The sequence below is a fragment of the Hemiscyllium ocellatum genome, chromosome 17 (genome assembly GCF_020745735.1).
Source record: "Hemiscyllium ocellatum isolate sHemOce1 chromosome 17, sHemOce1.pat.X.cur, whole genome shotgun sequence".
Classification (NCBI taxonomy): domain Eukaryota; kingdom Metazoa; phylum Chordata; class Chondrichthyes; order Orectolobiformes; family Hemiscylliidae; genus Hemiscyllium; species Hemiscyllium ocellatum.
In genome coordinates, this window is record NC_083417.1 from 52,624,162 (window position 1) to 52,651,727 (window position 27,566).

The 27,566-nt window shown below is 40.7% G+C and overlaps 1 protein-coding gene across 4 annotated transcripts in view; it reads left to right on the forward strand.

The window, feature by feature from the left end:
* ripor1 (RHO family interacting cell polarization regulator 1) overlaps positions 1 to 27,566 on the forward strand; it is a 325,031-nt gene that overhangs the window by 187,955 nt on the left and 109,510 nt on the right. For all 4 annotated transcript variants that reach the window (XM_060838161.1, XM_060838160.1, XM_060838159.1 and 1 more), the window contains 2 exons: positions 23,903 to 24,029; positions 27,205 to 27,357. In XM_060838161.1, the coding sequence (XP_060694144.1) occupies positions 23,929 to 24,029; positions 27,205 to 27,357 (254 nt within the window). In that variant the 5' untranslated portion in view covers positions 23,903 to 23,928. The remainder of the gene's footprint in view (positions 1 to 23,902; positions 24,030 to 27,204; positions 27,358 to 27,566) is intronic.

Here is a 27,566-nt window from a genome sequence, read left to right on the forward strand (position 1 = left end):
GGGAATTTTTGGAATATTGGACAACTGCTTCCAATGGCTGAGTTGTGTCTGCTGCAGTCATGTCTCTGAAGCTGCCCTAATTCAAATAGAATTCTTAGCTGTGCAGTTGTTTTCAAGTTAATGTTTGCCACTTGATTGTAGTGTCACTGTCTGTTCAGTTGGCAGGACATACTGTGTGCAGTAACCAACCTACATTTATGGTGGAAGGCATTAGTGTTTTAGCTGCTTGGCTTGTTGATAGCCCATGTTTGCAGCCTTTGACAGTTCTGACAGCCTCATATTTAAGATCTCAGATTATGAGACTGAAGCAGCACTTTTTCATTTTTGAATGTGTGTCTAGAAGCTACAATTGCTCCCTGATGGTGCCTATGTTGCTGTGCCACTGTTTTGCCCCAGGGATGGTAATGTTGATGGTAAGGCTCCAGATGAAATGTTGATTATGGAGAGGCTCAGCCATGCCCTGTGGTATTTCAGTGTGAATTATTTGAGTATTTTGTGTGAACATTGATTTTCATGGATATTTTTCCTATCTTAGTCAAAGCGTTATACAACTTGGAAACAGATCTTTTTGGTCCAACTTGTCCTTGCCAACCAGATATCCTAATCTAATCTAGTCCCATTTGCCAGTATTTGGCTCATATTCCTCCATACCTTTCCTATTCGTATACCCATGTGGATGCCTTTTAAATGTTGTAATTGTATCATGTCTCCACCATTTCTCTGGCAGATAGTTCCATACATGCACCACCCTGAAAAAGTTACCCCTTAGGTTCCTTTCCCTTTCCCTTCTCACCTTAAACCTATGCCGTCTAGTTCTGGACTCTCCCATACAAGGGAAAAGACATTGTCTATTTATCCTATCCATGCCCCTCATGATTTTATAAACCTCTATGAGGTCACCCCTCAGCCTCTGCTGCTCCAGGGAAAATAGCCCCAGCCTATTCAGCCTCTCACTATACTCAAATCCTCCAATCCTGGCAACATTCTTGTAAATCTTTTCTGAACCCTTGCAAGTTTTATAACATCTTTCCTTTAACAGGGAGACAAAGAAATGAACGTGTTATTCTAAAACTGGTCTCACCGATCTTCAGTGCATCCGCAACATGATGTCCCAACTCCTATACTCAAAGCACTGACCAATGAAGATAAACATACCAAACGTGTTCTTCACCACCCTGTTTACCTGTGATTCTACTTTGAAGGGACAAAGGTTTCTTTGTTCAGCAACACTTCCCTGTACCTTACCATTAAGTGTATAAGTCTTGTCATGTTTTTGCCTTTCCAAAATGCAGCACCTCCTATCAGAAGGATGTTGTGAAACTTGAAAGGGTTCAGAAAAGATTTACAAGCATGTTGCCAGTGTTGCAGGACTTGAGCTGTAGGGAGAGGCTGAATAGACTGGGGCTATTTTCCCTGGAGCGTCGAAGGCTGAGAGGCGACCTTATAGAGGTTTATGAAATCATGAGGGACATGGATAGGGTAAATAGACAAGCTCTTTTCCTCGGGGTCGGGGAGTCCAGAACTAGAGGGCATAGGTTTAGTGTAGGAGGGGAAAGATATAAAATTGATCTAAGGGGAAATCTTTTCACATAGAGGGTGGTGTGTGTATGGAATGAGCTACCAGAGGAAGTGGTGGAGGCTGGTTCAATTGCAGTGTTTAAAAGGCTCTGGATGGGTATATGAATAGAAAGGGTACGGAGGGATATGGGCCAAATGCTGGCAAATGGGACTAGATTTGGTTAGGATATCTGGTCGGCATGGACAAGTTGGACCAAAGGGTTGTTTCTGTGCAGTACATCTTTATGACCTCACATTTATGTAAATTAAATGCCATCTGCAACTCCTCGGTCCATTGGCCCTTCTGATGAAGATCCCATTGTACTCTGAGGTAATTTTCTTCGCTGTCCACTACCCCTCCAATTTTGGTGTCATCTGAAAACTTACTAACTATATCTCCTATGTTCACATCCAAATCTTTTTATATAAGTGGACCCAGCACTGATCCTTGTGGCGCAGCACTGGTCACAGGCCTCCAGGCCGAGAAACAATCCTGTACCATTACCCTCTGGCTCCTACCTTCTAGTCAATTTTCTATCCAATTGGCTAGCTCTCCCTGGATTCCATGTGATCTAATCTCGCTAATCAGTCTACTATGCAGAACCTTGTCGAACACCTTGCTGAAGTCCATATAGGCAAAGTCTACTGCTCTGTCTTCTTCAATAGTGTTTGTCACATCATCCAAAAAAAACAAATCAAATTAGTGAGATACGATTTCCCACACACACAGCTATGTTGAACGATCGCTAATCAGTCCTTGCCTTTCCAAGTTCATGTAAATCCTGTCCTTCAGAGTCTCCTCCAACTACTGATGTCGGGCTACCTGTCTCTAGTTCCCTGGCTTTTCCTTACAGCCTTTCTTAAGTGATGGCATCACATTAGCCAATTTCCAGTCTTCTGGGACACCAACAGTGGCTATTGATGATGTAAATATCCAGCAATCTCTTCCCTAGCTTGCCACAATGTTCTGCAATACACCTGATCAGGTCCCAGGGCTTTATCTACCTTTGTGTTTTAAGACATCCAACATCTCTTTTGTAATATGGACACTTTTTTCAAAATATCACTATTTATTTCTCCAAGTTCTCTACTTTTCATATACTTCTCTAAGTAAATACTGACTCAAAATACTCATTGACCTCCTGTGGTTCCACATGTAGATGGCCTTGTTGCTTTTTAATGGGCCCTATTCTCTCCCTAGTTTTTTGCGCTGAATGTATTTGTGGAATCTCTTTGACAAATACTGTTAAGGACATTCTAGAGATATCTCATCATCTCTTTTTTTTTGCCCTTCTGATTTCCTTCTTGCGTATGCTCCTACTGCCCTTGTACTCCTCTAGGGATTTACTTGATCCCAGCTGTCTATACCTGACATATGCCTCCTCCTTTTTCTTGACCAGAGCCTCAATGTCTCTGGTCATCCAGCATCCCTTACACCTACCAGCCTTGCCTAATGCACGAGCATGAACATATTGTCTCCGAACTCTCGTTACCTTATTTATGAAGGCCTCCCAGTATCCAACTGTCCCGTTACCTGTGAATAGCCTCCCCAATCAACTTTTGAAAGTTCTTGCCTAATGCTTCAAAATTGAATCTGAAAGAACTGTGGATGCGTAAATTAGAAATGAAAACAGAAGTTGCTGGAAAAGCTCAGCAGATCTGGCAGCATCTGTGAAGAGAAATCAAAGTTAATGTTTCGGAACTAGTGACCCTTCCTCAGAACTAAACTTTAACTTTTAGATCAGATCTATCCTTCTCCATAACTGTTTTGTTTCCTGTTGACAGATATTCTCCTCTGACTTCTCAGAACAGGTTTGTGCCATTTACCTTTGTGTTAAATGTGGTGAGTTGAACACTGTTCCGCTTTCCAGTGTGAACGTTGTATCTTGTTGAAGTATCTTGCTTTGGTACAGAGGTTAATTTTCGTCAAGTCTAATTGAATTAATTCTGAATGTAAAATTCCAGGAATAAGACTGTTTATAGTACTGAAGTAAACTTATAGTATGTTTACACATGGACATATTTTATATGTTGCTGCTGCATTGGCTGCCACTGTTCAATGCGGTTAGTTAATGTCATGCAGAAGTTTGAGTAAAAGCTAGTATCCGGCCCTGGAGCCTCTTTATTCAGCCCAGTGCGTAATATTGTCAGTAGAGCCTGGAGATCTGTGGAAGAAGCCTGATTGGGACTGTACTGAAACATAGTTTGCTTGAAGTTAGGCTCTAAGTGACTTGTTCATGATGTTTTAAATGAACAGTTATTTTGGCTGTTCGATTGACTCATTTAAAGGTTTAGTAGCAGAGTATTGAGCAAATGGGATGTTGTCTTTCTGTGGGAACAGTTACTCTGCAGTGGTTAGCCCTGCTAGCATTTTGAATCGTATTTCTCTCCTTTGTCCCTTCAAACATTGAAATTTGAATGGTCGATCTCAGCTTTATATCTGTTAGATCATTTTGTTTTCGGAGTGGGATGAGGCCAGAGGAAGTCCTTCTTTTCCAGGAAGCAAAGAGTAGAAGAAAATTTACTTTGTAGCTTCAACATTGTGCTTTTTGCAACCCAAGGCACTTTACAAGCAGTGAAGTATTTAAGTGCGGTCATCTGTGTCGGAAACATGACAGTGAGATTAGGAATATCCAGATCCCAAAATAGTTAGGAAATAAAGAGAAGATCATCCTTTATGTTAGATGATGGATAAATGCTGAATTCTTCAACTTTTGTTCAAATAGTGTCATGAGTTTCTTTCACATCTACTTGAGAAGGCAAACAGGGCCTCAGTGAAATGTCTCTTCAGAAAGATGGCATCCAATCAGACTGTATTCCCTCTGTATACACAAACGCACAAATTAGGAGCAGGCCACTTGGCCTTTTGGTCCTGCTCCACCACTCAATAAGATGATGGCTGATCTGAATACTCCACATTCTCGCCTAACCCAATGAACCTTTCACCTCCTAGCCCTTATCAAGAATCAATTTACCTCTGCCTTAAAAACATTCAAAGACTTTGTTTCCACTTTCTTTTTGAGGAATCGAACTCTCAACTGTCTAAGAAAAATGATGGCCCAGTGGTGTTATCAGCACACTTTGTAAATGGAGTTAGAGCTGAATTAAGCCACATAGTTGTGAGTGTATGTGGAGTATAGTAAAGGGCTGTCCTGATTTACAGCTATTTCTGAGATGTTACTTATATCCACTATAGTGAAGACTTACGTTGAATAGCAGTTCAGTTCATCAGACATCCACTAATTTTCCATTATTATTTCCCCAGACTCACTTTTTTAAGATTAATATTTACTTTGTTTACTCTTTTTAAAAAAATCCACAGGAATTTTCATTCTGTTTTAATATTTCTAGGTAACTTCCCCTCTCGCTTTGATTCATTCCTTCTTATTAATTTTTCAGTCAATCTCTGTTTTTTAATATTCTGTCCAGTCTACTTCAATACTTGACTGAAGTGCCAGCCTACGTAAGTGTGCTCAAGTTTCCAGAGTGGGACTTGAACCTGGAAATTTCTCCTGCTGAGGTAAAGGGCTACTAACTGAACCATGGCTGACATCTGAAGTGCAGTGTTGTGAAATGTGTTCTTAAAGAATCGAAAACATCCTGTCTCCCCTTAGCCTGAATTTGTACAGGTGGGTGGGCTGAAGATGCTGCGGGACAGCTACATGTTTCGCTTTCCTTCCCTGATGTACCTCTGTGCCCTGTTCAGTGTGCTCCATGGATTAGTTGCATATGCCTCTAGGCATGTAAACATTTTCTGCATTTTGAAACCCTATTTCACCCCCAAGGGTCAAAATAACTTTTCACTCAGTGATGCTCAAATTTCTGCTCATTTAGACTAAATGAATTGGCTGCCTTGTTCTGGGTAAGATCACATAACCTGCTGTCGAAATTAAGCATGACCCTTTGATCAGTTTGTCATGGGATTGGTTCAGGATTCACACCAAGTTTTCTTAATTCTGTGTTCCTTTTCATTCATCTGCCTTTTTAATCTATTTAGCCCTCAAGGCTGTTGTTATTGGAGATGCCATGCCCTTTAAGAGAGTGAGTGATTAAATAGCATATGCTCCCTGAGCTCTCCAATATGCACTGAAGATTGTAAACCCTTGGCTGGAGAGGCAAAGATCAACATAAGTCATTCGGAAAGACTGTCTTATGTTGAACGATGTTCAGTGGTTTGACTGAGATCTAAGCTGTCATTTCAATGCTGAAAAATGCTGATTCTGATTTATGTCATTTTCTACATTTCTAGTGAATTGCAAGAGAATGTTTAAAATTGAATGTGTCACCATGTGTGTGTGACAAACAGTGATGATCTCAGCATGTTGTGAGTTTTCTTTCATTTATTTGAAATAACCCATCGTGGGTTATAAATATCATCAGACTTGCATAACTCTGCTTCTGGGAAAAAAAAGGATGTCTTCCACCTATTCTTTGAGGTGCCCGGCCCTTTCCCTTTCCGCATCCCTCCCACCCTTGACGATTTGAATGGAATATCAAATTCCCAGTGGAAACAAAACAAAGGAATTGTTCAAAATTTCACTGAAGCTAGAAATAATTGGTGGACTTAGAAAAAAGGTTGATGTGTGGAGAATTGTAATTTGATAGTTCACTCCCTGTTCTTGTGTCCAAAAAAGGTGATGTAGCCATGTATGGACTGTTTGCACTCTGGAGTGCAATCTGTGCTGTGAGAGTTTAACATTTTTTATTGTTCCTCCTGGGCCAAAAGCAGTTTTCTAAAGAAGGTTGGTTTTAGTATTGTGTCTTGGCTTCCAACATGCAAAGATATGGGAGAAAAGTAATGTAAGTTTTATTTCACATTTTCATGAAGTTCACCTGTACCAGGTATAATCTAATTCCAAGAAAGACAACAGAGCATTTCTATCCAGGGAGGGGTGTGTGCAAATTATTCTTGTTTACATTTCCAGTTGGGCTCCTTATTCCTAACAAGTGCAGATATAAACATGTGGACACATGCCCATGTTTTGGGCACAGGGTAATACATAATCTGCTGCTGTACAGCCTAGTGCTTTTGTGACACTCTCCTCGACCCCTACATTTGGGATCATGGGGTGGGTGTGGTCTAACAAACTGGCCTGAGGACTGATTGGCTTGTGAGTTACCAGTATGGGTTAGAACCCAAAATCAAATGACATGTCTTAATTTATACTGCACATTTCATGATGTGGGATAACATAGGACATGTGATGGCATTCTAAACTACTCCAGAGCACTTTATGATCTGTTAAATACTGAACTGCAGACCATTGTAATACTGACCTGTTTTTAATGATCTTGTTTGAGGGATGAAATGTTGATGGACGCCAGACAGAACACCCCTGCTACTGGAATGGGTTCTTTTACACCCTCCTGAGAGAGCAGACTAAGGTCCTGATTAATATATTGTCTGCTAGATTTTAATTCTGGTGCACCCTCAGTGCTTGCTTAAGAGTTCGCTCGCTCTGGAATGAGATTTGACCCATTACCTCCGAACGAAGAATGTTAGCTTATAATATCAGCAAGTTTCAGCCTTTCATGAAGGGCTAGGTCGGGTGGATGCAGACTGGACCTATCCCCATGCTGTGCAACCTAAAACCAGGGAACACCGAAAAACTCGCAGGACTGAGACAAGGAATTGTTTCACTGAGGGTGGGGAATCTTTGGAATACTGTACACCAGAGATCTGAGGAGGCTCAGTCCCTAAGTAAATTGAAATTAGTAAATTGAAAACTATCCCTTGACTTCAAGGGATATGGAAATGGCATGGAAATATGGCGTTGACCGAGATGATCAGTTTGATCTGCAATGGGGGAGCAAGTTTGAGGAGCTGAATGGTCTTCTGCTCCAATGAGATGGTCAGGATTCTGGAAAATAGGGGTGATGATTGCGATAGAGCAAATATGATAAGCCTAACTTTTCATCATGTTGAACTTTGTCATTGCAAATAAAGGAAATGAATTAAATATTGTAAATGCTGACAATCGACTTGTTGGTAATTAGATTCTTAGAATCTGATCAAGTGTTGGAGCGCAGGAATTGCTGTTGTAAATGAGTTGCTGATCTTTGCACAAACCAAGCCAAATCAAATCAATGGGAATGCTGCAAATGTGAAGATTTCCTAAGAATTGGAGTTGTCAACCTGAGATCAGCAGCATTACTGAAGGGGTACTCTAGATAATGAGAGTAGTTAATGTTTCCCCCCCAAAAATTGACATGGCTGATGAATTGACAGGAAATTTTGTTTATCAAAAGTATATCCAAGCCATCAAAATGGGACTCACCACAGCGACATCTGTTTATCCCGCAGTTAGAAATTCTGAAGTGCAGCAAGGAAAGGAGAAACTGGTTACAAAGTGGTCCTACAAATTAACCCATGAACAGATTCCCTGATGCAGCAGTTTCAGAGCAGAGACAGAATGTGGCATTAAAGAGGCATTAAACATTGGCAGTCTCTGCTTCATTTTTAAGACCCTCTACAGCAGGCCACCAGGTGTAGGAGATTTGGAATAATGTTCTCCAGTCCTTTTCAGCCAACTCTAAGTTTAAGATGCTAGTTTCAGATCCTAATTGCTCCCAGCCTACCTGAATCTGAAATTATCATGTTCAAATCATTCTTAGCATGAGGATCCTACACTACGTTGTCATGAGTTAATGCTGTCCCATAACACATCACTCTGTCTAAAATAGCCAACACCACAGTTCCACTCCATTCTCCAATGGCTAGATAGTCTGTCTGTAGTGTAGTCAGGGTCCTATGGAATCCCAGATATAGCAGACTCTGAGGGATATGCCGAGGAAATTGTAGAATCTGCTGGGCAGTTCCATGAGGGTGGAAGCCTCGGAAAATATTCAATTAAATCAGATAATTTGGAGGTTTCCGCTGCAGACTAAAAAGAAATCATCCAACTCTATCAACCTATCCTAAACACCCCATCATCTATTTGATCCTTTTCCCGACTTGTGCCCTGGGACTCTATCCCAACTCACTTTACATGCTAACCTTACATTTATCTTATGGACTTAACCTTACATGAGCTGTCATGGTGCTTTTCCCTGATGCTGGGCATTTAAAGCACAGGACATAAAAACTAATTTTTATGGAGCGGGAGGGCTTCGTTTGACTTCCTGAACTGTCCTTTGCTATGAGGACCTGTTGGATTTCAATTACGTTCTGTGTTTCTGAGGAAGAAACCCCGATCATGTCAAAAATCTGCAGCTCATTCTTAACATAAAATTGAGTAGCAGCAGAGTAACAATCTGACTAACAATCAGAGTAACAAATTGGACAATCTTATCTATTGTTCTTAAAATAAATTATTCCAAATGCACTGTATTAACTCCTCTGTTGCTACATGGACTTTTCTAGTCTCTGATGATTACAGTCTCCCAAGATTACAGCACTTTTCTTCAAGCCCCCATTGTTTTGATTTATACTGTATGACAGAGTGTAACTACTATTATTTGGGCCCATAAACCAGTGAATTTTTTTTTAACTTTTGCTTTTTCATCTCTCTATCCAAATTGATTTTGTATTTTGATCTTTTGGATCAAGATCTTTCTCTTTACTGTGGGATCCCACCTGTTATTAGCAGAACCATCCACCTCCTTTTCTTCCCATCCTTCCAGAATATCAACTCCCTTAAAATATTCAAATTCCAGCCCTGGGTCATCTTGCAATCAGATCTCTGTAATGACTGTCATATACATGTATTACTATTTGTGTTATTAATTTCTTCATGTTACAATGCTGCATGCATTCTGAAAAAAAAATGTCTTTTAATTCTGTCTTTTTAAACGTTGGTGCACTGTGTTATGGTTGTACACGGCTCCTGTCACCCTCTGGTTATCATTGCCCCAGCACTAGCTAACACTACTGCCTTCTCGTTTTTCTTTCTGTATCTTCCCTTGCGTGAATCTTCCATCCCCACTATTTGGTTTGGTTTGCTGGACTAAATTGATGTTGTCCATGTCAACAAAAGTCGCAGTTAGACAGGGTGGGCAAGAAAGTACACTTTGCTTTCTTGTTCAGACCTTTGAATATGTGAGTTGGGACGTTACGTTGAAATTATACTGGATGGGGGTGAGGCCTTCTTTAGGGGTACTGTGTGCAGCTCTGCTGCCCAGTTAAAGGAAGGATATTAAACTGGAGAGAGTTCAGAAAAATTTTACCAGGATGTTGCTAAGAATGGAGGGTTTGAGATATGAAAGTGGACGAGAAAGGCTGGGAATCTTTTCACTGGTATGTTGGAGGTTGAGGGGTTGACTTTATTGAAGTTTATAAAATCATGAAGGATATAGGTAAGGTGAATGACAAGGGTCCCTTCCCTAGGGTGAGGGAGTTCAAAACTGGGGACATAATTTGGAGGTGAGAGGAGAAAGCTTTAAAAAGGACAGGAGAGGCACTCTTTTTACACAGTGGTTTGTGGTGGAATTAACTGCCAGAGAAAGTAGATACAATGCTTAAAAGACATTTGGATAAGTTTATGAATAGGAAAAGTTTGGAGGAATATGGGTGAAACGCAGGCAACTGAGACCCGCTTAATTTGGGAATGTGGTCAGCGTGGACTAGCTGGACTAAAAGGTCTGTTTCTGTGTTGTATGACTCTAAACGCCTCCCTTTAATTATGGAGCTCTCACCCAGCCTTGGGGCCTCTTTATTCCCTGCAATGTGCAACATTTGAAGTCGGATCCTTGCAGACAAATTTCTCCTTTGAAACTTGGCACAATTCACTGTCTCACAATGTTTCTGAAATGGCTTATTTGGCAATGGTCTATTTTGTCTTGTACCATCAGTATTTCTTCTCTTGATTCAGAGCCTTTTTTATATATAATTTTTTAAAAGGTCCCAGCTGGATGAAACTTTTTTTTTCAGATTTTCTTTTAAATTGGAAGTAGAGAGCACAGTGGTGATACAATATGTACAGTACAGTATTGAGGCAATTGGGCACTCCAATTCGTCATTTGATCCCATTCCCAAGTTGCAGTATACTGGATCTGGGCACGTTCCACTGCAGTACAGTGGCAGTAGATGGGGCTCCATGAGTTTTGTGGGGAGAGAAGTAAATGAAGGGGAATTGTCTCTGGGTCCCGAGCAATGACTTGGTATGGAACTAAGAATAACTTGACCATACATGTTGCATGGCCACTGGGCTAAAGAAGTGGTGGGGAGGAACCTTGTACTTTGGACTGTACCCATTTTGACGTCCCTGTATCTATTATGTCAGCTTCTGAATAGATGCGCATGCTTAAATTGATTTTCGGTGTCAATGGTGTAACCTTTGTGGAAAGTTGTTATGAATTGATTTCTGCTCAAGTTTATGTGCAGGCTTCATGTGTGCCTCACTGGTGCTTGAGCTGTGTGCTGCAGAGAGTTTGCAGTAGACCTAAAGCAGCAGGTGGGCCCCCCTACATTGGCTGAGATTGGCTAGCCAAATAACAATTTTGAAATTATAACTGGAAACTTTCCGAACCTAACTTTACTGGATGTGTCCGGAAAAAGTGGTGTACTTAACAAATTTCTTAGTACTTATGCTCATGTCACTGTAATTTTGTTGACAGTATTGTCTGATTTGAAACAAATGAATTAAATTGTAAACTAATAAACTGTATTTAGTGAATGGGGAGGCAAAGCTGTGACACTGGTTGGTCCTGTTCCTATCCCAGGCATTAAGCTGCATGGTTAGTATTGCTCTGGCACTGTTCATATCACAGGAAACCACTGGGACAGTGTGATATCTGAATGCTTTGACTGGGTGGGGGTGATAGTAGGAGGATGTGCATACTTGATGCACAATTACCTTGCATAATGAGTGCTAGATCGACTAAACAGACTTTTATTTTCAAATTACCAAAGTTACTTTACAGAAGGGTCCATGAATCACTTTCTTTATTGTTTTGGGCCAGTTTAAATATTGTGCAGCTTGCATGGAACCAGTGTGCTTTCTTCAGGCTTGTGCATCCTGGCACAGCTACAGCATTTTACAATGGCAGTGTTTCAGTGCAGCCAACAAAACTGAATGCTCCAGTAACTGAGACTCCAGTGTTGCTGATAATTTATTACACTATGTACATTTGCACTTTCTATCTGGCAGTGGAGAATTGTATGTCCTCTCTGTTTTTAAATGTGTATCCTTGATTCAAGCACCATGTGTCATCCTCCAGCTGAAAAGAGAGGCAGGTGGCTTGTTCCCTTCACCTCTGCCATTACCATCATAACTTATCCCGCAGTAAAGCGGGTCCAAACTGATTTTTTTTTTCCCTATGCCTACAACCTTCTCTTCCTTGCCTCGAATATTGTCCCAACAACGGCCACCAGTGTCCAATAGCACTGCTTTGTTGAAGGATTTGACATAAAGAAAGTCTTCCATCAGACCCAGCATGAGAGCTGATGTTGGAAAAGTTACGTCACTGCACATAATTCGTACTTTGTTGTTCTGTATTTCTAACCTTGGCTTTGTAGTGCATCATTTGACACATAAACAGGTGGCAGGAACCAGGTTGGGAGGAAAGAAGAAAGGCCTATGCTATGCTATAAAGCCTTTTTCTGTTAGGGTTGGTTTGCTGTACAATAAACTGTATTCCTGGTCTGAGCAAAGTACTTGCAGTATGTATATTATGTTGCTGGAGGATTGTTATTAAAAAGCTGCACATGTATTCTACGATTACCAAGGGATCTCATGAGCTTTTGACAATTTATCGATTTATCTCCCATAGTTGTTTATCTTCATGGAATTTTGATTGGATTTAGTTGGTTCAAGGGATGTCCGATCATTTAAATACGATGGTGACCTCTTTAGAGGTTTGCAAATGTGCATTTCTAATAAAAAGAAATACCCCTCACAGATTGTATGTTTGTCTTCCTGCAGTGAGCTCAGTCTTGTTGCTATGGTGAGATTTGTCTCATTTGTACAGCTGACTGCTGAATATCTAATCTTAAGTTCAAATCATGCTTTGCTATACTACATATCTGCTGCAATGTACCTTGAGCATACTTATAGTATTCAACAAGATTCAAAAGTTGTGTTGATTTCACTGTGGGGGAAGGAACACAACTTCTATAACAGGTTAAGTCTATAGGCTTAAAGCAATGGCTATCAAATACAATCGAGATTTTGATAAAGTATTAGCTCAGAGGAAATAGTAGTTTTTTTGCAGGACTGATGCCTGTCCTTACAGATGCATTGAGTGGGGAGCCACTCTAGATTTGGTGCTGAGATCTAAGCTGAACTTAGTCTAAAATGAAAACATGAAAATGTCCCTGAAACGCAGTGACTTATTAAGTGTCTGTGATGCAAGGAAAACAGTTGAGATGTTAGGTCAGCAATGGTCATCAAAAATGCTGTTTGCCCATGTCTTAAATTGCACCAAGACCCATTTTCTCATCACAGCTATGCTCACTGACCTACATTAGCTGACTGTCAAGTAATGCCTCAGTTTTAAAATTATAACTCGTGTTTTTCAAATCCCTTTTGTTATCTTTTCACTCTTACCCATTTGCTGCAATCTCCTCCCATCCCACAAAACTGATTATCTGTACACCACTAATTCTGACCTCTTAGCCAGGGAGGTTTTGTTTAAATTTTTAAACAAGGCGGGTTGACTCTGATCCGTTAGGATATTGCTCTGAGAAAGGAATCAGCAAATGGTTGTCACTTATTTTGTTGAGTTGATTCAGGCGCAGTGCGTGGGCATGTTCTTTCTGTCTGCAAAGATCATGCCCCTGTGTGTTAATTCATTTATCTTCTATTTAATGTAAGTGCACACAGTGTGAGACTGACTGGCCATCCTAAATTAGTTGAGTACAATTCCTTGTACAGTCAAGATTATCCAACAAGTGCTGTCCTATTGCAGATTCGTACATAATTTTAAAGCACTGTATTGAGATGTTTTCAAGCCTGGGTAGGTTGGGTATGGTCAGTGTTGATAAAATGTGGACTCTCTTGCTCCTCAGATGCTGTCTGACCTGCTGTGCTTTTTCCATTAGCACACTTTATGGACTTTGACTTCTCCAGCATCTGCAGTCCTCACTATCTCTTGGGTATGGTCAGTACCTTGCTTGTTGAAGGGAGATTCAGTGGGCATGATCACCCAGTCTTTGAGGAGCATGGCCTACATATGGCATCATACCAGCACTAAACTTCTTTCTTTTTTAACTTATTCACCGGATGTGAATGTCACTAGCCAATTGTTGTTCATCCCTGATTATTCAGATGGTAGTTTAGATCCAGCCATATTGCTGTGGGTCTGGAGTCGCATGTAGGCCTGACCAGGTAAGGATGGGAGATTTCTTTCCAGGTATTAATGAGCCAAATAGGAATTCCAAAAATTGGCATCAGTTTCTTGGCCATATTAGATTCTTCATCTCAGATTTTTTTTTAAAAAATCCACCATCTGCCATGGCAGGATTTGAACCTGATTCCCCAGAACATAGGTCTCTAGATTAAAAGTATAGTAATATTCATATGGATATTATGCACAACATGTTTTTTTGTCGAAAATTGTGTGACACTGCATGACAGTATCTCAACCAATCAACACACTCCATTCTTGTGGTATAAATGCTGGTTTTCTCTTTGAAAATGTAGTCTTGTGAAATGCTGATGAATGCAAAAAAAACGTTCTTTTCAGCAATTCTCTGATAGATCTATACTTGACAAAATGCAAAGTAGACTGGTGTAAGATATTTTGATGCTGAAAGTGGTAAAAGAGGAAATGCCACAGTATGGTGGCTCAGTGGTGGCAGCACGATCACTCAGTGGTTAGCACTGCTGCCTCGCAGCACCAGGGTCCCAGGTTCAATCCCAGCCTTGGGCGACTGTCTGTGTGGAGTCTGCACATTCTCCCTGTGTCTGCATGGGTTTCCTCCGGGTACTCCGGTTTCCTCCCACAGTCCAAAGATGTGCAAGTCAGATGAACCGGCTGTGCTAAATTGCCCGTAGTATTAGGTGCATTAGTCAGAGGGAAATGGGTCTGGGTAGTTCCTCTTCGGAGGGCCGGTGTGGACTTGTTGGGCTGAAGGGCCTGTTTCCACACTGTATGGAATCTAATCTAATCTAAGGCCAACCTCCTAAATGTCTTGCATGTTAGCTATAGGAGAGGCTACAGCAGATGATCAGAGAGATGGTGCTTTCAATACAAGAACCTCTAAGTAATGCATAACATCAATCATAACACAGAATCCTGAACCTTATTGCAAAACTAACACCGAAGCCCATAATGGTTACACTCAAACAACAGCCCTCTCATTAAATGCTGTCACAGATATTTAGCACTTAATTAGTTTGTGACTGATCAAAATAGTATATTTTCAGGAGGGAGTTGAATGACTTTAGGCCTAAGAGAAGATGGGTGAAGTGATAGATGCATTTGTGTCACTTAACAACCATCTAAGCATTTGGGGCAATGTACAAAAGAGTTATCCGTTTGAGCCTCATGTCAGGGAATTTAGGCTCCAAAATGAGAAGAAATCTCGCAAAGGAATGAGAGATAACGAGCATGTTTCGAAAAGGTTAATCAGGAGCACCGTATTAAGTTAAACTTTGGATAGAGGGCAAAGGGAAACTTTGGCGAATATTGAAATGTATCTTCGCACACAATGAGAGTGATGCTGGAATGATGATTTGTCTTTTTGTCCAGTTTTAACCCTGTTGACTTCCTAGTGGTTACTAAATAGCAATCAGCTGAAAGTGACTTGATCAACCTTTTCTCTTTAATTTTCTTTTTAACGCAGAGGCAGTGAAGTCAAAAGTAGCAGTTGGAAAACCTGTGATTTATGTCCATGTATTTTTTAAAACAATACAGATGTTAGACTATAAAATGGTAGAAAAACTTTTGAACTCCATTGATTCTGCCTCTGACAGTCCCAGCATTCTTTACAATGTTCCCACATATGTGACCCTTGTGACCTCCTCCCAAGATGTTTCCTCTGATGGAAATAATGCTGTGAAAGCTGTTTGTTAACCCCAAGGGCTGCATTGCAATTCCTGCAGTAATGAAAATGGAACCAGCTCTCTGTATAGTGGGTCAGATTCTTTCGTAGTAAACTCGTATTGTCTGAAAAGTGCAGGAAGATTAGTGCAGAGATGGGGGAAAAAAAAAAGCCAACAAATTCTGCATTAGTTCATTATGAGATTGTGAGCTTTGCACGGACAACATACATAATACGTTGGTTTACTTTGAGCATATTGTTGGTGATGGCAAGATGTTTCCCTTAATTCCTGCCTTGAGCCTTTTTTTTTGCCTGTTTTTCACAAACATTTTCTCTGTCCATTAAGAAGTGCTTTTGTTGGACATCACAAAGGCAACCCCAGTGCTTGAGGCACACTCTATTCGGCAGGCTGATAGCATAGCAATCTCACTTTCCACAGCTTTATAAGCATCAAAATAAATGCCATGTGTAGACACATTGTAACATTGACAGTAGGGCATGACCTCTGCATAGAAGCTGGCATTGGTATTCCAGAACTTGTCTGTACCAGTCACTGACTGTCACATGTTTGGAACGCAATTGGTTTGTGACTGATGCAAGTGACAGATTTGAGAGGTCGGTGGATTGGGGCCCCAGGAGGAGGTAGAGAAAGTGATAGATACATTTGGGGGTGTGTGCTCTGAAAGCAGCTGTAAGTTTACATGTACAGATGCACACACACAATGTTATTTCTCCTTGATGCCTGCCTAGGAATAATAAAGGCCAACAGTAAAAATGTGGCCTCATAATATTTAATCTAAGGAATGAAACAGTGGCTGTACAACTCATTCCCTCAGTGCTCCTGGAAATGAGAGACGCAGAATTATCCCAGGGACGGAGTAAACAAGGTGTGGTTATCTTGCAATGCTTTGCTTTTATTTGTAAGTTACCTCTCTTCCAGGACTCGACTCTATGTTTATAATGTTGAGACTTCTTGTTCAGCGTGAGATTAAAAAGAATAATGGTGTATTTTCTGAGATGTCTGCTGTGGAGAGGTAGAGTACAGCTAGCTCTCTGCTGTGGTGGGTCATTAGTTTGCTGGTGTTTGAGTAAATTTTTGACACTGTGTTGATTGAGAATCATTGGAGAGCAAGTTAGGCTCAGGTACATAGTCATCCTTCAGCTGTAACATGAACTGGAATTAATGTGTGGTTGTTAAATGGGATCAAAACCACAGGTCTCAGTTTCAATTAAATAACTGTCTCTGTGAACAATGCACGTGCTGTTAGCTGAGGTACGTACAGCTGGTCTTTCAAGCCAAACCAAAACCTTGAATCTGCTGCCTCGGTGAGACAGTTGGTGTTTTAGAGCTACTGCTACTCTGCAGGGCCGTACTTTATCTTTTGCCGCACTGTGGAAACTGTGTACAATAAGATTATTCAGAAATATCAGTTTTGGAAATCCCCCGCAGGTCAAATCTCGTCATTTCAGCTATGGCTTCAACCTGGTTCTTTGGGTGTTGCTACATTCTGTTGCAAACTCAAAATATCTCATGGCATCAGTTATACTCACCTGGCTGCGATGAACCTGCACCTCTCTAAACATCTTTGCCAAAAGGATAGTCAGGGGAGGAATTTGACGTTCGGTGTACAGAGTAGGAAGGAGTGTGTGTGGGGGGGAAACAAGGCCAAGTACAAAGCAGACTTTCTCCCCTAAATGATGTAAGGGTTTTGTGTTTTTCTTAGCCTCCACAGGAAGACCACATGTTGACACCAGCACTGGGGACCCTCTTGAGCTCATGCATGAAGCATCATGAAAGTGTGGAATATGCGAGATGGTCCTGTCCATCAATTTACTGTGTTCCATAGTTCCAGTTCTTCATTCAGAATGGATGAAAGTTTCACTGAGAAATATGGTTATTGAGATTCCTTAAGGCCTGCCTGTGTGTAAAATGGTCATTTTAATCAGTTTCTCACAATGAGAAATGTCAAACTTTCACTGCTGGATTTTTATGAAAGAGAGAGCTGTTCAGTTTATGTAGTGCCTTCATGTCCTCAGGACATTCAAAAGCCCTATGTTTCTATTTAATATTGTTTTAACTACAGCCACTTCATGTAGATAAATCATTGCATTGTTTGTTTGGGTGATATGTTTGACGGGTATGTTTCCCAAGGGGTTGGAAGATCACTCTGCTTAACCTTGGGTCATTGAGTGAGATTCATTTGATTAGGCAGATGTGGCCTTTAACTAACAACCCAGCCTTATGGACTGGTCATCCAATAATACAGCACTCCCTCAGACACCAGTGTAGTATAACCTTCTTACTTGAAATATATGCACAGAAGCTGTGGTGGTTTCCTGCTGAGGAGGCTGAGACTAGCTGAGGTCTCGAATGTGAAATACTTCTTTCTGGTGCATAAGAAAAGCCCAAGCCTGCATTAGTGTAAACTTATGTCCTCTACCCTGACCAAGGTAACTACTAACCCTAACCCTAACTGAGTACCAAAGACCATTCCAGGGTTCCCATTGCTGCCTTCCCACTTGGGGTTGAACGGGAAGCAAGAGGTGTTGAGGGGCTCATATTTCCAGGACCTCCTGCTGCAGAAGGCCTGATGATTTGCCATCTGTTCAGATCCTGGCAGGGAGTTAACACAGGAGCTTTCCTGTTTTAGTTGAAAATATTACTGCACCTTCTTAATGTGAATTAATTTTACAGCATTTCTCACCCTGTGCTCTATATAATTTATTGTTTGAGTGATCAGTTGCCTTTTGATGATTCACTGTTGAATATTTTAAATAGTTTCAAGGCTTTGCGTATGCTTTTAAGTTGTGTATATGTGTGTAGGGGTTACAGTAACCATCTTCAGTACTACTCCGTGCAAGCCACAAAATAGTTGTTTAGAATAGTGAATTCCTTTTCCTGCTGTGTTTCTGCAGCCCCTTTCGTGGTGGTATTGACCCCTTGTTACAATGTGTGTCGATGTGAATCTGCTGCTCCGCAATACTAATTTTAAAGAGAAGTATGCAACTGATTTGTATGAATTACAAAATCCAACAAAATACTAAAATGGAATTTTATCACTCGGCCACTTTTGGAGGTAACTCTCCAGCAGAGTTCTGACACTGCCATTCAGTCCAGTTACTCTGTTCTGTTCCACTGTTTAGTGAGATCATATGCTACTCTGCAGGGCTGTACTTTATCTTTTGCGGCACTGTGGAATCTGTGTACAATAAGATTATTCAGAAATATCCGTTTTGGAAATCCCCCCCAGGTCAAATCTTGTCATTTCAGCTATGTGTCTTTATTTCATCCAGCCACTGGACTCCTATCCCTTAATACCCCTGAACAGCAAAAATCTAGTCATCTCCAATTTTTTGAGTAACCATCTGTTGCCGTTTGTTCCACACTTCCTTTTGCATGAGTAAATGTTTTCTCACCTCTGTCCTGAATGGCCTGTCTCTGATTTTGTTTTCTTGCCAAAGGTGGTATTTATTCAACTCCTTTCCAAATCCTAAAAGACCCCATCAGAGTTTTCCTTGGTTTTATATACTGGGAATACAGTCCTGTTTTGGCAAAAGTGAGGACTGCAGATGCTGGAGATTAGAGTTGAGAGTGTGGTGCTGGAAAAGCACAGCAGGTCAGGCAGCATCTGAGGAGCAGAAAAATCGACATTTTGGGCAAAAGCCCTTCATCATGTCCTATTTTATAGATACAGTCCTATTTTGTGTACTCTTTCCTCAGTTTAACCATTGGAGCTCAGATCATATTTCTTGTCTGTATTGCAGTCTTTCCAAGGCCAATGGATCTGTCGATTATTCACTGAGGTAGCACACCAGAAATTCCGTTATTCCCGAAGTCATTGTGATGGTTAAATATTTTCAAATAAATTCTCCAATTTACCTAATGTCCAGACCTACATTGTTAGAAAGCATGGTGTCAGGTTTCTGTATTAACAAGAATTACTGTTTGTGATAAGTAAATACTTCTTAGCTACAGGTAAGCAGTTATAAAGTTAAACAGCATTAAACTCTAATCCTCTTTAAAAACAGTATGTTAGGGTGAAAGGAAAGACTGGTAGGTGAAGGGAATGCTGGATGACTAGAGAAATTGAGGTTTGGTCAAGAAAGAAGGAAGCATATGTCAGGTATAAACAGCAGAGATTGAGTGAATCCTTAGATTATAAAGGCAATAAGAGTATACAGAGGGCAAAAAGTGGACGTGAGATAGCTTTGGCAAATGGGAGAATCCAAAGAGATTTTAGAAATACATCAAGGACAAAAGGTTAACTAGGGAGCGAATAGGACTCAAAGATCAGCAAGGCAGCCTATATGTGGAACTGCAGGAATTGGGGGAGATACTAAACAAGTATTTTGCATCAGTGGAGAAGGACATGGAGGATACAGAATGTGGGGAAATAAATGGTAACATCATGAAAAATGTCCATATTACAGAGGAGGTGGTGCTGGATGTCTTAAAAAGCATAAAGGTGGATAAATCCCCAAATCCTGATCAGATGTACCCCCAAACTCTGTGGGAAGCTAGGAAAGTGAATGCTGGGCCTCTTGCTGAAATATTTGTATCATCGATAGTCAGTCATAGGTGAGGTGCCAGAAGACTAGAGAATGGCTAACATGGTGACACTATTTAAGAAAGGTAGTAAGGAAATGCCAGGGAAATGTAGACTGGTGAGCCTGACATCAGTAGTGGGCACATTGTTGGAGGGAATCCTGAGGGACAGGATTTACATGTGTTTGGATCAGCAAGGACTGACCAGGATAGTCAACATGACTGGTGCGTGGGAAATCATGTCTCACAAACTTGATTGAGTTTTTTTTTGAAAAAGTAGCAAAGAGGATTGATGAGGGCAGAATGGCAGACAAGATCTATGTGGATTTCAGTAAGGCATTTGACAAGGTTCGTTATGGTGGACTAGTTAGCAAGGTTAGATCTCATGGAATACAGGGAGAATTAGCCATTTGGATACAGAACAGGCTCAAAGGTAGAAGACAGAGGGGTTGGTGGAGGGTTGCTTTTCAGACTGGAGGCCTGTGACCAGTGGTGTCCCACAAAAGTCAGTGCTGGGCCCACGACTGAACATAGGAAGTATAGTTAGTAAGTTTGCAGATGACACTAAAATTGGACGTGTAGTGGACAGCGAAGAAGGTTACATCAGAGTACAACGGGATCTTGATCAGGTGGACCTATGGGCCGAAGATTGATAGATGTAGTTTAATTTAGATAAATGTGAGGTGCTGCATTTTGGAAAGGCAAATCAGGGCAGGACTTATACATTTAATGGGAAGGTCCTGAGGAGTGTTGCTGAACAAAGAGATCTTCGAAAGTGGAGTCGCGGGTAGATAGGATAGTGAAGAAGGCATCTGATATGCTTTCCTTTGTTGGTCAGAGTATTGAGTACAGGAGTTTGGAGGTCACGTTGCAGCCGTACACGATAATGGTTAGGCCACCTTTGGAATATTGTGTGCAATTCTGGTCTCCTTCCCATCAGAAGGAAGTTGTGAAACTGGATAGTGTTTTTGATTAGATTAGATTCCCTACAGTGCGGAAACAGGCCCTTCGGCTCAACAAGTCCACACTGACCCTCCGAAGAGTACCCCACTCAGAGCCATTCCTCTACTCACGCACCTATCACTATGGGCAATTTAGCATGGCCAATTCACCTGACCTGCGCATCTTTGGACTGTGGGAGGAAACTGGAGCACCCAGAGGAAACCCACACAGACACAGGGAGAATGTGCAAACTCCACACAGACAGTCGCTAAGGGCTGGAATTGAACCCGGGTCCCTGGTGCTGCAACGCAGCAATACTAAGCACTGAGCCACCGTGCCGCCCTGTTCAGAAAAGGTTTACAAGGATGTAGCCATGTTGGAGGGTTTGAGCTATAGTGAGAGGCTGAATAGGCTAGGGCTGTATTCCCTGGAGCTTTGGAGGCTGAGGGGTGACCTTATAGAGGTTTATAAAATCAAGAGGGACATGGATAGGATAAATAGACAAAGTCTTTTCCCAGGATTGAGAAAGTCCAGGACTAGAGGTTTAGGCTGAGAGGGGAAAGATTTAAAAGGGAATTATGGGCAACTTCTCCATGCAAAGGATGGGGCAAATAGAATGAGCTGCCAGATGAATTGGAGGCTGGTACAATTGCAACATTTAAAAGACATCTGGATGGGTATATGAATCGGAAGGGTTTAGAGGGATATGGGCCACGTGCTGGCAAATGGAACTAAATGGGGTTAGAATATCTGGTCAGCATGGACAAGTTGGACCAAAGGGTCTGTTTCTGTGCTGTAAACCTCCCTGACTCTATAACTCCCCATAATGCACATTCAGATGTTGATGGAGGGAAAACTAGAAAAGAAGTTGAGTAGTCTTTGTTCACAAGGTCTGTTGGGTTGGTTGTTGCTGATTAAAAGGCTTCTACTTGGCTTTCCTTTTTGAATTCTTTCTGGTTTGCTAGAGTCACAGGGTATTCCGACCTGAAGCCTCCATTTCCTGCTCCTCTGATGTTCCTTCACCTGCTGTGCTTTCTCCAGCTCCACACTTTATCGACCCCAAGAGGCATAGGGTGGATGGTACCCTTGTAAATGTTCACTGCTCAATTAACAGTCACAACTTATAGAGTCACTAAAAGAAAGAAACTGGTTTTCTAAAGGTTTAATACAAATTCCAACAAAGTCAGAAGTCTCATAACACCAGGTTATAGTCCAACAGGTGACTTTGAATTCCACCTGATGAAGGAGCAGTGCTCTGAAAGCTTGTGATTTCAAATAAACCTGTTGGATTATAACCTGGTGTAGTGTGACTTTTAATTTTTCCACCCAGTCCAGCTATGGCACCTCCACATCAGGGATTTTTACTGCAGAGAACAGAGAAACAGCTCCTAAACTGATGGAGATCTGACCACTTTTGTATTTTGTTCCCAGTCCCAAGCTGCTCAGTTACCTAAGAACCAATGTCACAGTAGTTGGCAGACAAAGGGCTCTTTGTCATTGATAAAAGGTCACTAGTTTATAGACCAGTCAATTTCTTATTGTCAACCAAAGCTCCATTCATAAAAAGTTCTTGGCTCCAGTCCATTGTGAAAATCACTGTAACCCAAAGTTGTGCAAAGTGTTGATTATCAAATGTCTTGCTCTTGCTTTCCAACCAAGTAATCCTTGGTCATTTAAACCATTCTTCCTCATTTGAGTCCAACATTGTAAAAAGCATAAAAATAAAAATACCTGGTCTTTACATTTCTAAGTTCTAATGTGCAGTCTGTATATAGTGATCCAGATGCAGTCTAACTTAAACTATAGTACTGCTATCGCAAAATGTGATTTAACATATACAGACCATTCAAAAATCAATGATATTTTTAAGACTATGGTATTTGTGGAGATCTCCCTGTTGTGTTGAAACTTGTTTTAAAATAATTATGAATTGAGCTGTGGGCCATCTCCTACTGGCACTACCATTCTGAGCGTAAAAAAATTTCTAATGCTCAAGTGATAAAATTCTCAATAAGCATTGTGTCTGGCAACCTGTATACCGGAGTTGTATTAAGCCCCAATCAGGATCAATTTCTTTGACAGTGTACCAGGTTGTGAAATAACTTCTTGGTTAAAAGATCCCAGTTTGTGACTAGTCTATTGATCATTCTCATAGCATGCTTATTGAGCAGTGGTCTTCAATCAACTACAGTGAACAATTAACAGCAGTTTGACAGTCAAGTATGAAAAGACTATTTGGACATTGTGACTCTACTATACCTGTAATGTTATCACATTTTGGTCACCTAATCTAATCATTTTTTTGAGGAGAGGCTGTGCGAGGTCTTCACTACGTTATTCAACCTATTATCGGCTTAAACTAAAGCAATTTATTCTAGCTACATTGAAATAATGTAAACAATTAAAACATAAGATGGGATAGAACTGATAATAGGTAAAGTAAGAACACAACCAATAACTGACATGATAATCTAATTCTGCCTAAACCAGCACTTGAAAGTGTTAAATTTGAATTGTTGATTGTTGCAGGATTTTAGTAATGTTAACTGACTTTTTACTGTCTGATCTCGTTGGGTGTTTCTTTTGCTAAGTACTTTGATTACTGTGCTTTGTGATGATGTGAGCATTTTGCCATAAATTACCTTCATTCTGCTGCTGGGGCAGGAATGTATTGAAGTTCTAATTGCTGTAAGCAAACAGTACGAGGTCAGTTAGAGATTAACTGTTGCGTTGGTGGAAATTTGTATTCTGCTAGATGCTTGCAAATCTCTAGATAAGGAAAATAACAGCATTAAATTCTGTCACATTTTTACATTTTGACACACTGAAATGTTTGTAATTGCACACCTATATTTTTGACTCTTACAAACATATATTTATGTGTCTCCTGTTTGAGGACTCTGTTTCATCGGTGCCTTTCTCTGTTTCCACAGGACTTCCAGCCAGGAAACCATTCATAATGTCGCTGTCCATGCGGCCTGTGCGCCGCATTTTGTTTACTGGAATTACTAGGAGTCAGTCCTTTGCTGGAGTCAATTCACCACAGGATAAAGCATTCAGGTTAGTGACATTTCCAAATCATGTCGGCCCTTCTAAAAACCTATTTCCCCTGCTATTTTATTTTAAAGCATAATGTAGAAGATTGATAAATATTTGAGGCTTATGTTGCTCTGAAGGCTTATGTTTTTATATTGCTCACCATGGCTCAGGGATATATTGGTTAGGATCTCCCACAGTGATTAGCTGAGCTCAGCTGGGATGGCAAGATGAGTTCTACTGTGGTAAAGTGTCAATCAGGGTTGATGCTGTTGCCGATCACTACCTACTAATCCCTCGGACATGAGGGCAACCTGTTTTTCCACAAAGCTGTGCTACGTCATTCTCACACAGACCAGACCCGTGAGGAGCTACTAGTTTTACGGATTGTAACCTTGAAATTCAGAACCTCCCTTTCTAATAGCACTGGGTATTCTTGGACCACATGAACTGAAGTGTTTTAAGAAGACTGCTATCACCACCTTCTCAAAGGCAATTAGAGACGGCCAATCAATGTTGGCCAAACAACCAATGAGAACTTCCTACTAAATTCGATAAGTCAATAACGTTTATTCAGCATCCTTCACAACTTCAGGATCCTTGCAGTAACCATACTTCCAAAGCTATGTAGGAACCATGGCAGAAAGTTCAAGTGCAGTAAGGCCCAATTAGCAACACAAATAATGGCCAGATATTCTGTTTGCTCACAAACCAGGAGAACTCCCTAACTCTTGAAGTAATGCCATTGGTTGTTTTTATGTTTACTCGAGAGGCAGATGTGGATTGGTTTGTCAGATAAATTAAGCCAATCAGTGTCAGGGCTGTCTGGATTGTGTCCTCAAGTCTCTTGAATGAGACTTAACTCCACAGCCAATGATCTCAGGGTTGACAGTGCCATCACTTAGCCAATGGTTGGTTGAATGAGGTTGCTTATTTCTCTGTGAAATTGTAAGTAAATGTGAGTCAACCTAGGAGCACAGCTGAAACTGCATCTTCATTTTGTGTAGGTGGGAATTCTGGTTTCTATGAACATCTAATTAATCTGTTTTCTATATAAGACTATCCTAAGTTACAGGGGTTTGACAGAGTGGGAAATTTAATCATTCAAGTATCAGTTAGCATCTTAAATGCAAAATATGACAAGTATGAACTTGTTGGATTCATCAATTCTGTCTGCAGATTTACCTGAATGATGCAAAACTGCTATTTATTCAGTTATGGTTTTGGTTTATTGGCAAAACAACTGTGGAAAAATTTGGTTAGATTATTGAAATATGGATTGTTTGATGGTTATTCATTCTCTTTATACAGTTCAAAAGAGAGGATGCGATTAAGCATTGAACGAAATGTGATAAGTTATAGTGAGGATGTTGAGGCTAAGCAGGTACAACCTGAAAACATACTTGTTTTTGGCATAGTATCTTTCTGGAAAGCTAATTTTTAACTTGCTAGAGAGAGAATGTAGTGCAGTAACAGCTCGTTTGTGCACCACTGTGTAACCTGCATGTGACTTAGAATTTTGGCAACAGCGTCTAATGTTCTTTGCTCTCTGAAATAATCATTTTGGCCCAGTAAACAAAATAAAGTTAACTGCAGTCACCAAATTTATCCCAAGGTCGTGAACTAGTTGTACTTTCACAAAAGAGGAATATTTTTCCAGCCTATTTTTCTTGCCCTGATTGTGTTATAAAACCGCAATTTCTGACAGAAAAACCCTAAGCTTTAATTGTGATTCTGAAAATGTTGAGGTCACAATATTTTATTCCACAACACTTATTATTTTGATTGGAAAATGGCCACCACACACAGGGGCATCATTTTGCTGAGGATTTGAGTGCTGATGCTAATGGTGTGCAGTAGAAGCATACAGAGTATGTGATTATGATGTTAATCAGTTTGTAATGCTGATTTGACTCTTGAACCACCATCTTTAACTTCCATTTCAACTGACGTACACCCTTAGCCTCTCACAGAATCCCTACAGAGCAGAAAGAGACCATTCGGCCCTCTGAAGAGCATTCCACCCAGATGCACCCCCCACACCCTATCCCCGTAACCCTGCACGTCTCATGGTTAATCCACTTAACCTGCATGTCCCTGGACACCATGGGGTAATTGAAAATTACCAACTCAAGTAGCCTACATATCTTTGAGTTGTGGGAGGAAACCAGAACACCTGGCGGAAACCCACACAGACATAGTGAGTTAAGTACCATATGCAGATCTCTTAATCTTTTACCTTGCTTTTGCCCGTATTAATAAAGCTTAGGATGTCATTGTTTTATTCATCACTTTCTTAACCTGCCCTGCCATAATTAATAATTTGTACACACATGTCTCAAGATTCCTCTGTTTCTGCACCCCATTTAGAATTTTATTGTTTGTGTTGGCTCTCCTCATCACTCTGCACTTCTCTGAATTAACTTCCATCTGCCACTTATCTGCCCATTCCACAAGCTTATGTATATCCTTGTGAAATTTATCACTGTCCTTTCACAATTCATTACACTTCCAATTTTGTCACCCACAGATTCTGAAATTGTGCCCTGTACATTCAAGACTAAGTCACTATTGTATTATAGGGATAAAAGATGATCTGGTACTAATTGCTGAGGAATCCTCATAGCTTCCTCCAGTCTAAAGTACAACCATTCATTGCCCTGCTCTGTTTTCTGCCCCTTGGCCAATTTCTTTTTCAGGCTGTAACTGTCCCATTATTCCATGGGCTGACAAGTCTGTTGTGGTGTAGACTGTAGTGCAGTCAACTACAGTCTTAACAATGACCATGCCTGTTCTGATAAAGGTTCCAAGTTGTCTTTTGACTCTACAGATGCTGCCTGACTTGTTGAGCATTTTCCACCCTTTCCTGTGATTTCACCCTGCTTTGCATAACGTCCACTGAAGATGTTACCTAGTAAGGTAATGAAACGTCTGGAAATGAACCTTTTCAGCTCAACGAGCAAATCTACATCCAAAACCTCAACCTGAGCTACAAATCTTCTCAAAACTCAGTGTTCTATTACTGGGCTATCGAATGAAAATTGAAAGTGTTTTTGTTTCTCTTGGAGTAGTTTTAACCGTATGGTTTTGGTGCTAGGTGTGTTAAGCTGCTTCCTGCCAATTATTGAGGCAAAATTGTGCGCTCCGAGTTTGATCATTTTCATCCCTTTAATTGATGTTGTGAATTTTTATTTTGCAGAAAGCTAAAAGTGTTCAGCACCCCCACAACACACCGGAAAACTGCCTCTCGAGCTGGCAAAATGTTCAACATTTCTCATAAATCACTCCCACCCAAGAATCCTCAACCTGAACGGTTGGATGAGGTTTATGAAGCTTTAAAAAAGGGCCTAAAGTAAGAAGTTTTGTTTGTGTAAACGGTCCTTGAACAAATGGGACCATCCCAAGAATTGTACAATTTGCTTACATTCATTTATAAACATTAAGCTACTTTGATATGTGAATGGGTCCAGTCCTGAGTGATAAAGATGTGTTTTGGGACTCATTGGTAATTTTCTGTAGTTTGTGATCTCTGGGGTTTGGCTTTTCTGTGAAGTGTGGTTT